The 13549-nt window shown below is 36.2% G+C and overlaps 1 protein-coding gene across 1 annotated transcript in view; it reads left to right on the forward strand.

The window, feature by feature from the left end:
• Window positions 1-13549, forward strand: part of LOC145666968 (transient receptor potential cation channel subfamily M member-like 2) — a 73089-nt gene that overhangs the window by 23581 nt on the left and 35959 nt on the right. The window contains exons 5-6 of the mRNA XM_081734609.1: window positions 2794-3267; window positions 10835-11083. Coding sequence (XP_081590735.1) covers window positions 2794-3267; window positions 10835-11083 — 723 coding nt within the window. The remainder of the gene's footprint in view (window positions 1-2793; window positions 3268-10834; window positions 11084-13549) is intronic.

The following is a 13549-nucleotide window of genomic DNA, read 5'->3' on the forward strand; positions in this document are numbered from 1 at the left end:
TATGTATGGTTATTGAGAAATTCGAAAATAAATATGAAGCTACTGGGCCTGGGAGGCCCCGGTTGCCCGTATAAGGGTTAAATAAAGAAAAAAAAAAAAAAAGCAAAATTTGTCGGATCACAACCCTGAGATGGCTGAGGTGGAATCCCACTGAAAAATACATGTGGAAATAAAACTACGAGACAGGTTAGATACTGGAAAGCTTAAAGATGAGAAGAAAAAGCAGTTTAGTTTGAAATCTTGAAAAAAAATCAATTAAGAGGAAGTAGATATAGAAACTAAAGTAGATATAGAAACTAACTAGTCGTGGGAATGTTTTGAACTTTACTAAAGGTACTGCATCTTGAACGTAATACAGCTAAGAAACATGAATCGTAGAAAAAAGTTTACAAAATTAAGGAAAGTAAAACTTGAAAACAAAGTTGCTCCAAAAAATGTAAAATAATGTATGTAAAGTTGAACTGCGAATTAAGAAGTGAAATTAAATAAAGATAGGGAAATATGCAATAGACACAAAGACAACAAGAGGAAGTACAGATAAATTTGAAAGTATATGCAGATAAATTCAGTGAAAGTAATGAAAAGCTACACCCACAACATTGTAAGGTTCCATTCCCGCACGGACTGTAACCATGTCTTTACTACGAAGACATTTTTAAGTCGACAAACAAACAATGGTAAGCATCATAAGAAAAACCACATCTCCAGGAAGGTACGAAGTGAATTCGGAAAACAACTACGAAGAAGGCCCACCTTCCCCTCCTTCCTTCATGAAGATGCCTATAAAAGAAGATCTCAAGAAGAGGAAAATCAGTTTATCGCTGATCACTCACCCATTAACACCTTCTCCTGGGGCCGCCATGGGCTATGGAGAATTCCATTGGAACCATCTCTTGAGGCTTCTATGAGCGAAGAGGTTATCCTCGATACCTGTCTAAAGCCATTACGAGCTAAGGACAATTGAACCTTTATTCGGAGGCCATTTTCGTGTGCCAAAGATCCTTATTAAACTCTGAAAACATTTAGAAACTTAAAAGAACTTTGTAAAACTTTTATAAGACTTTATTTTTATATATATAAAAAAAGGCTAAGGGTTTATATCGCGTGTACGTTATTTAAGACTCTATCGAACAGAATATTGCAATGTGGAAACTAAAGATGGCAATGAGTATTGAGTAGAATGTGGCTAAAGATTACATAAAGAGTACACTGAGCTGTAACACAGAATTTGTAAACTGTACTTTCTGAGCATTAAAAAAAGGAAAACGAAGTAAATAAGAATCGCAAGGAAATTGCGATAGTAAGAGGTGTAAAAAGGAAACAAATTCAACAAAGCGAAATAAAGAATGAAAGGTCGATTATATATTTATTGTATTTTTTTAAAGAATACAGAGGAAGAAGAGAAAAGCAAATATTCGGAATTTATAATTAAATAACGTGAGAGTCGTCATAAAAGTTTTTACATATAGTTGAAACTTCATTAACGATCTTTTGATATTATTATTCCTATGATTTCATGTGATTTTCTATATGATATGAAAAGATCGTTTTCAGTTTACACAACTTCAACTCTTCAACATTAAGAAGATTGGCACTCTAATTAAGAAACCCGAATAGGATCTTAATAAGTGTTTTCTGAGCATATTTACATTTCTTCAAAAATTGGACCTGGAAAAATTGGCCTCACTTGTGATTGAATTGTCAATTGAAAAGTATTTCACAAATTCACACTTGGTGTCAACAAAAATATAGAACTAGCTTTCAGAAGAAATATCATTGACGAAGTACAACAAGCCAAATTAGGTGTTCAACCATCTTAATCCTTAAATTCACAAAAATCACGAATTGTTAAATCTGCCACAACGGCCTCAGACGGGGATCGGCATTACTTCGTAGCTCATAGTAGCTTCAGAAGTAAGGAGTAGGAGGAATCTCCTTCCCTCACAAAAGCCTGAGGAAATAAGTTTTAAAGGGACAATCCGTAGCTCATTGCAGCCTTAGAAGTTGGTATTAGAAGGAATCTTCGTAGCCAAAGCGGCTTCGGGAGAAAGTTTCTGGTAGGTGAGTAATCAGCTTTGAACTGATAGTTTCCTCGTCTCGTCGTCCTCTTTTATAGCCGTCTTCTTGGACGGAAGACCCAAGAAGGGGAAGTCGGGCTTCTTCGTAATGTTCCGAATTCCTCTTCGTTTCTTCCTGATAATGTCGTCGCCTTCTGTCGTCTGCTAATGTTTGTTTATGACAGTAAAAACACGTGTTCGTAGTAAGAACATGTGGTTTGCAATGCGTGTGGGTATGGATTCTTACAATATAAACCAATAAAAGAGAACCATGCACTAATTCTTATTGATTACAGTATGTTAAAATGTAACAAATAATAAAATTTTTATTATAGGACTAATCTGTAGGACCGTTTGTTATTAACAATGCTAATATGTTTATAATGTACCATTTGTACACAACAGATTTGTTTTCCTTATTTCATGTGTTGGTATTCTGAATAAGTTGTTACTTAGTAAATAAATATTGCCTTATAATTTACTTCCTATTAATGAGTCTGAAAAATAATGCTTGTTGTTTTCTTCTTAGTGACAAAACCTCTTTTATAATAATAATAATAATAATAATAATAATAATAATAATAATAATAATAATAATAATAATAATAATAATAATAATAATAATAATAATAATAATAATAATACAATTGTTCATTTATTAAAAGGTAGTCAAAATTTCAAACACAAATGCGCAAGATTCAAGAATTTCTTATAATTTCCACGTATATCATTCTAGTTATTGGATATGGGCTACCAGAAGAACAGAGAATGTGCCCTGAATATTGTTGAGCGACCACATGAGAAATGGGGTTCACGGACAGTGTTGCAAGTAGCATCGTCTGGAAGACTCTTGTGTGTGTTGTCGTGTCCCACGTGCCAGGAATGTGTGACTATGAGTTGGATGCGAGGAATGGAACCAATGTATTGGTGGGTCCTGGTTTCTGCTTGGCTTTTTCCTGTTCTCTTATGGACTCCTGTGGTGAAATTCTTGCCACTGGGTGATGACAAAGGTCCTCCAAGGTGTTTACAACGTCTAGCCACTTTCTACCATGCTCCAGCTGTTAAGTTCCTCAGCACTGCTGTTGCTTACCTTCTTCTGGTGACTTGTCACACGTACCTGGTCCTCTTCTGCTTCGACTGGGAAATTAACGTTACAGAGATTGTAGTCTGGTCATGGATGCTCATCCTTTTCATTGATGAACTCAGGGAGGTAAGATTTACTATTTTTAGTTAAACTTGTATATTTTTTCATTATCTTTTGATGGAATAGCACCATTTTTTTTTTACTCTTTTTGGATCAAAAGATTCAATATATTTCAATCAAAAATTTTCTTTTAGGCCTTATATCTGGAGAACTAGATATTACAGTGTAACCAAGCCCAAACTATCACTTAACTCAGTATGATAATATGATATGCTTACTCCGTAGAAAATACGAAAACTCGATTTAGGGGCCGTTCAAAAAGTTTGTGATCCCTGATTCAACTTTGGATCAAGACATCCATATGCCTTATATCTGCAGAATTACATATAGTCTAGTCAAACTCAAACTATCACTTAACTCAGTATAATGTGCTTGTTCCGTAAAAAAAAAAAAAAAAAAAAAAAAACACGAAAACTCGGTTTAGGGGCATTCAAAAATTTTGTGGTCTCTGATCCAGAAACTAATTATTGAATCAAAAGATCCATTATACTTGAATCAAAAATTTTTTCTTGTAAGCCTTATACCTGGAGAACTCATAATGTAGCCAAAACCGAACTATCACAGACAGTTTTCTGGAAGCAGTCGTTACAGGTCGCGTAAAACTGATTATTGATCAAGACCGCAATCCTTTAATCTTTTTTTGATCACTTAAAATTCTTGTTATTGTATTTTCTAATGTGTTACTAAATTCATCTTGGTGTACTGTACACAATACTATAGTGGCATTGAGATGGATTAAGGATTAAGGCAAATGTAAAGTCACAGTTAATTTTTAGAGTTTAATGAAGATGAGAATATGAAATTATGAAGAACGAACTCAATGAAAAAGAAAAACTACGAATAAATGAATTAGGTTTCTATTCGAAATATAAGACGAATACAGTGCCGCTTTTAGAAGCTTGACGCCCCTATGCACTTTTGCTGGCGGTGCCCCCAATAATTACATGTTTTACCACTTCTAACTTAAAAATAAAACTTATAGAACCAAATTATTCTTAATTAGTGAATTAACAAAACAGTTAAATACCACTCACTAGATGCTACAGATACAACTACGTAACAAAAAATAACAAATGGGAAAAATGTTCTGAATTATTTGTAGATTTCTTGCTATCATTAAACATATTAGAATAGTAAAAGAAGATTGTTCATGAAATAGTATGTTTGCTCTTGATTTTTTAACTTTTTGATACGTAAAAAATATATTATTTAATTTTTAAATTTTGCGCTCTAGCCACGGGCCTAGTTGGCCGAACGGGAAATGCAGTATTGGATGAATATTTAACTTCATATAGGTCATTGTTACCACGCTCTCAAGTGCCCGCTCATACATGGCTCCCAGTATTGTTAATAAGTATTATATTACAATGTAAATTATCATTACAAAATAATCTAATTGTTTGAAAAATAATCTTATTTATTCCAACTGATACAGAATAAAATACCTACTCCAAATACATTTAGTGTGAATTGTTTCAATGTATTTATGTGCTTACAACTGAATCATTGGCGGAACTACTTCCCCTGAAAGCCTGGGAAACTCACAAGGCAACGGAGATTCTAAATGAATTCCTGAAGCTAAATTTTGGGATTTTGTTTAATCTGAAACTAATTACTAGGATTACTGCAACTGGTTCTCCACAGCATTGTTTTCCAACTTCATAAATATTTTGAACATCGCTTAAAAAAAGGATTATGGGCGGAACGGCCTTACCCGTCCCTCCCAATATTGAAGACAGATTTGCGCCGCTGGATGTAGAACATAGCTTGGAAATTTACAATTACAAATACTCACAGATGTACGTGACCGTGTATCTATAGTTGTTTCTCCATCATAATTAGTATGGAAGCAATTGACACATTCAATTGGGCTTCAGCACATGACCCATTTACGTAAGCCTCACATTTCACAGAACATCTGCTAAAACAGATATTATTCCAATTTACGTTTAAAAGCGAAGTTACCTTATTTTTATCAATTACACAGCACTATGCACTACACAGTACACACTTCAACTTGACATAGTCATAAATTTGTTCGAAATGCCTCAGTTCAGTGGTGGGCAAACTACGACTCGAGGGCCAGATAGTTTTCTGTGAAAGATTCTACCCGCATGAGACGTGATACCTAATCTGAGAATGAAAAGAAGAATGAGGTTTCTTGAAAGAGTTGTATTGGAAATGGACCGACAGATAAGCATTTATCTTTATGTCTGAGAATCAGTGCACCCCAGTTCAAACCAGAGCTCCCTCGTAGCTAAGCGGTTAGCATATGCGCCTATGTTTGGAAGACCCGAATTCGAATCCAAGCGGGATCTCGTGTGTTTCGGATCACACATAAAGCTATAGGTCTATGTCTCCTATAGCCTCACTGCTAAAAGAGACGAAACTGGAAATCAAATCAACTAAGTTCGAACCAGATTATGGAAAGCTCCAATCATTAATAGGGTTTATATTATAACAATTATATCAAATGTACCATTCTTATATTCATAAATTATCCTCATGCCTTAAACGTCGCCAACATCTAGTGGCCCACTTGCTGGTAAATGTCGATTGTCGATATAGCGACACGTCGAAAGATTGCCACTAGTGTGCCACTTGCGGCAGGGTTTCGTCGAGTCGAAACAGATATCTAGAGTCAGGGTGTTGAAGTAGGGCCTAACCATCACGTAGCAGCGAGGACTTGTCGGCTAGCCTAAAGAAGACGGTGATGAGAAATGAATAAAATGGTGGAATGAAGAAAGTGGGAGGAAACGGGAGAACCATGAGAAAACTCACACACACGGTGTTTGTACACCACCAAGTTCACTTGGCGCGAGCTGGGATCGAACTAAGGACTCCATGTACCAGAGGTGAACTGAGATTGATTTTTGAAGAAACACCTATTTAAAATTTGACAATTAATAGTAAACTGATTTTGTGTTTGTGAATATATATATATATATATATATATATATATATATATATATAATGGTGGATCCAGGATATGATCAAGGGAGAGTCTAAACCGTAGTTTACCGCTTTATCCAGTATACAGCAGGATTGATTTTACCCAGTGTATACCTGAGCGTCGAAAGGGCTAATAGCTCCCTTGGATCTGCCACTGTATATATATATATATATATATATATATATATATATATATGAAGAGAGAGAGATAATCCCAGATGTTGCGAATTTTTAACATTCCGTTCCAAAATTTGAAGAAATAAAAGAAAATTCTACATTCGGTACTTTCCTTCCCTGCGATCTAAGACAATTGATTATTTGAATTTCAACAAGAGTTGCAAATCACCGAAATGACTACAACCAATTCTTCTTTCCCAAAAATATATGTTGTTATCAAAGCTAAAGTTCAATGCGCATTTTACTTCACATGGGATGAGATTTTTTTTAAACAAGGGTTTCACTCCCATTCAATGGATGGGCGGACAGTAGAAGGCAACACCTCTGTGGCCAGAAATATTTTCAACTTTGTGGATAATGAAGCATGGAGAATGGTTTCAGTCTATATTATAATATGAGTTGAACTAGGAAAACTAATAACAAAATCAAATTAATAATAATGTGTCAGAGCTGACTATTGTGATAAAAATGCTCCTTTGGTACATGTACAGAGGTTATGTGCAATATATATGTGGATTTCAGTGGTAGATACGGCGGTCTGGATTATATTGGCCTATGGCTTCGGTGCGTTCGTATATAGCCAAGAGATGATCCAGTGGTGGGTAGGCATACCGCGGTATAGTAGGAACTTGGTCTAACAGCTCATGGACGATTGGATGTGCCAATTGGAGTCGTATCGTTATGTAGCATTGGCATAGATGGTAAAGGTGCGGCAAAGGGTTGAAAATTGTGCACGACGATATATTTCAGCAGTGGGATAAGCAACAGAGTATGCCAGGCGTAAAGCATGTCTTTCGAGGACTTGTAGGCACTCATAGAAACTTGGTGCTGCCAATAACCAGGTGAGTGTCAATACGTGATTGGTGGGCGTACAAAGACTTTATATGTTAGCAGTAAAAGTTTTGTATTAAGACGCCGCGTGGTGCCTTTAAGGTTTGATAAAAGGTTCAAACTGCGCTGGATATTAGCCTCCAATTGTTTGAGATGAGGCTTCCAGGTAAGGTGTTTGTCGAAGTTACACCCAGATATTAAAGATTACACCCAGTTACACCCGAATTGGTATTGTAGAGTCAAAAAGAGTTAAATCTAGACGTTCTAGATTGCAACTGATACAGTATTTATTGCGTTTGAGCCCAAAGAGAGTCATTTGAGTCTTATTTGAGTTCAGTTTGAGCTTCCATTTCAGGCATCATGTAACGAATTTGTCCAAGCTGGTTGTAGGAGTTGATTAATGCGATCAACAGAAGATCCCAACGCTATATAAGTAGTATCATCAGCAAATTGTAAGGCATAAAGTGGAGGCTTAGGTAGAGGCATGTCACCTACATAAAGAATATATAATATAGGAGATAAAAGAGATCCTTGGGGTACACCGGCGCCACAGAGTTCAAAAGTGTGTGACTTTGCAATGTTGACCTGAACGAAAGAATGGCGCTGATGGAGATGGGCTGTGTTTACGTTTATTTAAATATGGAATCTTTTGCTTAACCAATGAAACAGAAACAGATAAGTTAAAAATAAGGACACCCTTTAGGAAAGCCCGCGTCCTGACAGAGAGTAAGTAATCAACCTTCTGTCTACATGCATTTCCTCACATGCAGTTAGTAATCTAAAACATTTGTCGAGGGGATCGCGGTTTCTATCTTTCGGGAAGACATTTATACGCAAATCTCTATTTGTGTAGATAGAAAGAAAGAAGGGTAAAATAGTAGAAAGAAGAAGAGTTATTTTGTTTTGATAGAGGATTTATAAAGAACTGGGAACCAGGAAAAACTCTTTGTCGATCTTGCTGCATGGAATAGAGATTTATATAGCAAAACCACACTGAGAAGAAGTGTCAAAAATCCATGTAAACATATCTGTAATTATAAATTAATAAATTATCTGTTATATTGTAAAAATCTAATTTGATATCTGTTAATTATTATACTAATCTATGTTGTCTGTAGTTGGGAGAGTGTATTGTTAGTGGAACATCTGTTATTTTTTAAGCATGCAAGTTGGCCATCATTGTCCATGGCCTCGCTTGGTCGTCATCTGTTTGCATCAGTCACAACTGCTTTATCCCCTGACTTCTTTCACTTCAGCGCGCTGCTTCTTCTACCTAGCTATTGTATGGTTGGATTGCTTTTCCGTTTTACTGTATCAACAAAAGTTCGTGTGATGTAAAGGTGCCTTGTTGTGGTTTGGAGTGTATTAACTATTTTCAAATATCTTCTTGGATGCGGTTTGCAAGGCTGTCTTTAGATATTTCTTATGTTGTCTTGTGGCTGTTAGTATGTACGTCATCCAGGTTATGACCTTGTTTATTGCTTCTTCTATTTCTTGCTTGATCCACTTTTGTAATTCCTTGTTAGGCACTTCTGTTGTTTTGTTTATTTGTTCCTGGTGAGTCGCTTGTTGGTCCTGATAAGAGCCGTTTGTTGAGTTTTTGGTTACATCTATTTGCGTTAATAGTGGTGGTGGTCTGGTTGATTGTGGAGCTCTTGGTCTCTTAAGACAGCTACCGATACCAGTACGGTGGGAGTCACTGATACATGTGGCACAGAAGATTCTCTTTCTGGGCGTCTTGCAGTTTTCTTTATGTGGTTTCCCGCAGCGTTGCAGATTCTGTCAGCTTGGCACCAGTAATTGAAGTGTTCGTACTGGTAGCAGTTACGACACGGTATTGGTCTGGGAAATAGCCTTGATGTTTCTACTTTGTAACGGGTATGTTGTATTTTCACTCCAGTTATTAATAATTGATTTATTTGTTCCGGGTCCTCTGGAAATATCCTGAAGTAGTGGTGTGGGTCCATTGTCAGATGTTATTCTAGTTAGATTTTGAATGTTTATGTTCTGTTTTTTTAATTCATCTTTTATTTCCTGCACTTCTAAATTGGTATCGACACCTTTCACAACGCAAGTAAATGCTGTTTCATTCGTTTTATATGGTTGCTGCTTCGTTCTTCTTGGTTCTGAATCTTCAAGTGATTCGCTCTTCTTACTTCTATTTGTTTGCAGGGGAGTATGTCGGTTCTGTTTGTTGCCTGCTGTAGGTGAACGGTACTCTGTCTTTTGCTGCTGCTTGTGTGTGTGTCTGATGTTTCTCTGAATTTCTGGTCCTGAGAAGGCCGGATCTTTGTTTTGCTTCTAGGGTGTATTTTTTCTCTGTCTTCTGGACTTCATTAAGGTGGGTCATCAGTTTTGCTGTATTACAGTTCTTTTGGTGATCCACCTTTGTGTGTGAGCTTGAAGGTTCTTAGATTCTGATCTGTGTGGTTTTCTCACTTGTAGCTTTTTCACCTGAGTGTGCAGTTGGTCTGAGAATATTGGAGTAAGTGAGAAGTTACTTTTGTTCTAGGTGATAGTATCCCAGTTATCCTGTCAAAATTGACCTGTTTCCTAATCAAACTCTTCTTCAGTACTCTTCGAGATTGTATGATAAATGTGTCACTGAAAGGATAAAAATTGTCGAACATCTCTCCCGACTTCACTAGCTATATTATTTCTTATACACAAATTTTTAATGGTTGGCTGTTGTCTCATACGTAAGTCTGATCTTTCATTTCATTCCAAACGTTCTCCAGTTCCAGCACATTTAAAAACGTTTTTTTCTAAATTTGAAATAGAAGAAAAGAGCACACTGAAACCAAAACAAACTGATGAGTTTTGGCTTATTAGACATTGAATCAAATATATCAAATCTAAATCAGTACTTTTTGCTGTTGTCCATGAGGAAAATTTGATTTTTCAGTGGCGTTATTCTACCTTTTTAACAACCGGTTATATATATATCAAGAGTCTCTTAGAAAACAAACGATACAAGGTAGACAAAAGAATTTTTTCTTACTGAATACCACATGTGACGAGTAGAGACTTTCACAGCATCCTAATACAAGGTGGTGTGACGAAATTAGATAGCACTGCGAATATCTAGAAACGAATTATCCAAGATTAGATGGTTCTCCAAAAGTATTGAAAAGATCTTAATCCAGCAATGGATCGACAATTGTTGATAATTGTATGTGTGTGTTTCATATATAAATAACCCTCACCACTACACTCGTGTGAACCCAGTTCTCGTTCTTGATATCTGAGCATTTGAGATTAAGAAACAAACTCTTATACCTTGTTCAGTGAGATCATGTGTTTAACCCTGTAGCTGTAAGAATTTCTTTTTTCTTTTTTTTTTTTTTTTAAAAAAAAGATAGTTAAACTAAAATTTACTGTTCCTGGGTATAACTGAGTAAAATTTACTGTTATGTTTGGATATAACAAACGGTTCTACGAACGTGAAATATTTTAACAACCGGTTCTAGTGAACCGGCTGAATAGTATTACTCGTTTTAATGCAGACAATAATACCTGTGTATATAAACAATAATCGATATTGTCCAATTAACTACATAATATCATAAATGAAAATTTCGGAGGAAATATAATCATCTTGATTCTTTCATAGCTCTTCTATCAGCCCCCAGTGTTCTTAAGGGAGAAGATCCAAGAACACTTCCGCAATGTGTGGAACCAATTGGATGCCGTCATTTTTATCCTCGCAGGCACCGCAGGAGTTCTTCGTTGTTTTAGAAAAACCTTCCAAACTTCTCGTGTGCTTTTAGCTCTCAATACTGCGGCTCTCTACATACGGTTCTTCAGGTTTTACCATGCACACTACGACCTTGGACCAAAATTGAACATATTCTACAGAATGGTAAGTATTACATTTTAAATAATAAATATCTAATCACTTCTGAATTCTACTTCCATTCATTTGGCTTTAATCTAAGATTTGCTATTAAGTAAACGCATATTTTTTCACGCGCTACCCTAGCCAACTGTTTTAAGTTGGTCACAAGGAAGCAAGTGAGAGTAGATTCACATCGAAGTTGCACCACCCGAGTGTGACGTAATGTCATGTGGTATGGGGTCAAGGTGGAACAAAACGAGCTCTGCGGGGCTTCTAACCCCCTTCGCTCGCTCATGCTCGCTCAGGTATGTTTCGTGGCGTAAGTAAATAACTTTTTGTGCATTATATATTACGTACAAGGGCAAATGAATATTATTTTCATCTTATTTTAATGATAAAAGCGTTATTAAAATTTTAAAAAATAAAAACATTCCTTGGGCTGGTTTTGAACCCACGTTAAAAGCGAATTTCATTACTAGCTCGTGTTCTAGCATGCTCGGCCACGAAGACCGTCAGCAGCTACTCTTTGATTTGTGCTATAAGTATGCTACGTGGCGAGAAACTGATAACTTCTGCCAATTAGAACCGTTTATTTAGCCCCTATGGCTAGGGTCGAGCGTAATTAAAATATATGCTAAATAAACATTCTTGTTTCACGTAATTTTTAATTTATACAATCATCTACAAAAGTTTCGTCATTCTACTAAATTATTTCTCAAAATAGATTTAAGAAATGAAACCTTAAGTTTTGCATGCGTGTCTCTTTTATGTGTGTTATGTTTTTTGCCTGTAGCCCTATGTTCTGCCCAAAGGCAGGTTGTATTCTACTTATCCTAACGAAGCTACATGAGGCAACTAAGCCAGTTAGAAAGGGGTACGGTGGTCCCTGTCAATGCGAAATCAAACGTATTGTAAATTTAAGTGACCGGTAATTAGAAATGTTCGTGAGCTTCTTAAAGTAAACAAAAAAAAAATCTTGGCGAAAAAGATGGGCTGTGCAGTTTAAACCTTTTGCCAACAAAATCAAGGATTCCCTTAAAAAAATAAAGAATTTTTGGAAGCGAAGACACTACCTTCATGTCATCCTTATTCCTGAATCTTCTATTCTTCAAGTTGTTATATACCGACAGGAAAAAAGTGCTAGTTAGCTGATGAGATGCGTAGAAAATACACAGGAGAAGTAACAGTTCTCCACCAAGATTTCTAATGCTTCCTGAAGTCAGCCAGGTCATGCAAGGACAAATAGATCTTAAACACACAGTAGGACCTTTCTGCTCATCAGTGCAGGTTGCTTTCGCCAGAGTGTATCAGTAACATGCTGGAGCTGGACACCGTAGTCTGCATTTAATTGTTCGATCGTCACAGCAGCTTATAGTGGCCACTCCTGGTGCCTGCCCATCCATCAAACACTTTTCCTTTGGATGCAGTTATAGCTTTGGTGGGTGTTGGTTCCTCTGTCGTCAACGACTGCTACAGTCGTTTAGACTTTCTGTAGGGCATCCTCATAGAACGTTCAAACTCTCTCTTGTAACGTTATGCAACAAGAACCATACGGTGAAACGTTGAGTTGTTTGTCTCATGCCAATTCATGGAACATCTTTTTGGATTTCCACACTTCAACAATTCGGTGCAAGCTTAATTGCTTACCCTCCTACACGCCCCTGGCAAATATGTGTAGGATCCGTTTCAATTACTGCTTTCTAAATTCAGCTTAATGTGTGGTTGGTAGTCATCCCGCATCTTTTTCCGTTTCAATGACAATAAAATTTTCTTGAACTAGTTCTGTGGTGTTCTCACACTTGTTACAATCTTACCAAAGGCCAGTGGCGGCTAATGTTAGTGTTGCAGCGTCGCACAACGACCAACGTATTTCAAGAAAAGAATAATATTAGCAGTAGTAGTAAAGAACAGGAAAAAATACTTTCTAATACTCCCATATATTTTAAATAACATATTTTTACTTTTATAACTGTAAAATACATTAATCCGTTTTAAAAAGTGAAAAACAATCTGTCACAGAGTCTCTAATTTATATTGTGTTGCAGCGAGCATACAACTACCAGGGCGGCAATTGGAGCAAATGTTAAATCTCCTTTCTCCTATCGCAGAAGTTAAAGGCTCTGGTCGTTGCAGTGCTTCTGCAACAACACAGCACGGTTTCCAGTGAACGAGAAAGTTTTTCGCGCTAAATAAGATTTCTGAATTTTATTTTACTACTAATTACAAAGAGAATTTATTTTTATGCTTTTATATTTTTAAATTATGGGACTATACTGAAGCAAACTAATATAATGACAATTAAAAAAGTGATTGCAAAATTACAAAATAAGAAAGGAAATATGTAATAGAGTAGAAAATAAATGAACACAAACACGCATTTACAAGTTAATTCGTAGTTTATATAGATAATGAAGGTTTCTTGTACAGCAATTTGTGAGCCAAATATTAATAAGTCAATATATTTAATTCGCCCTCTGTGGATAGTATTTT

This window comes from Thermobia domestica, chromosome 12, assembly GCF_964235325.1.
Source record: "Thermobia domestica chromosome 12, izTheDome1.hap1.1, whole genome shotgun sequence".
NCBI classification, from domain to species: domain Eukaryota; kingdom Metazoa; phylum Arthropoda; class Insecta; order Zygentoma; family Lepismatidae; genus Thermobia; species Thermobia domestica.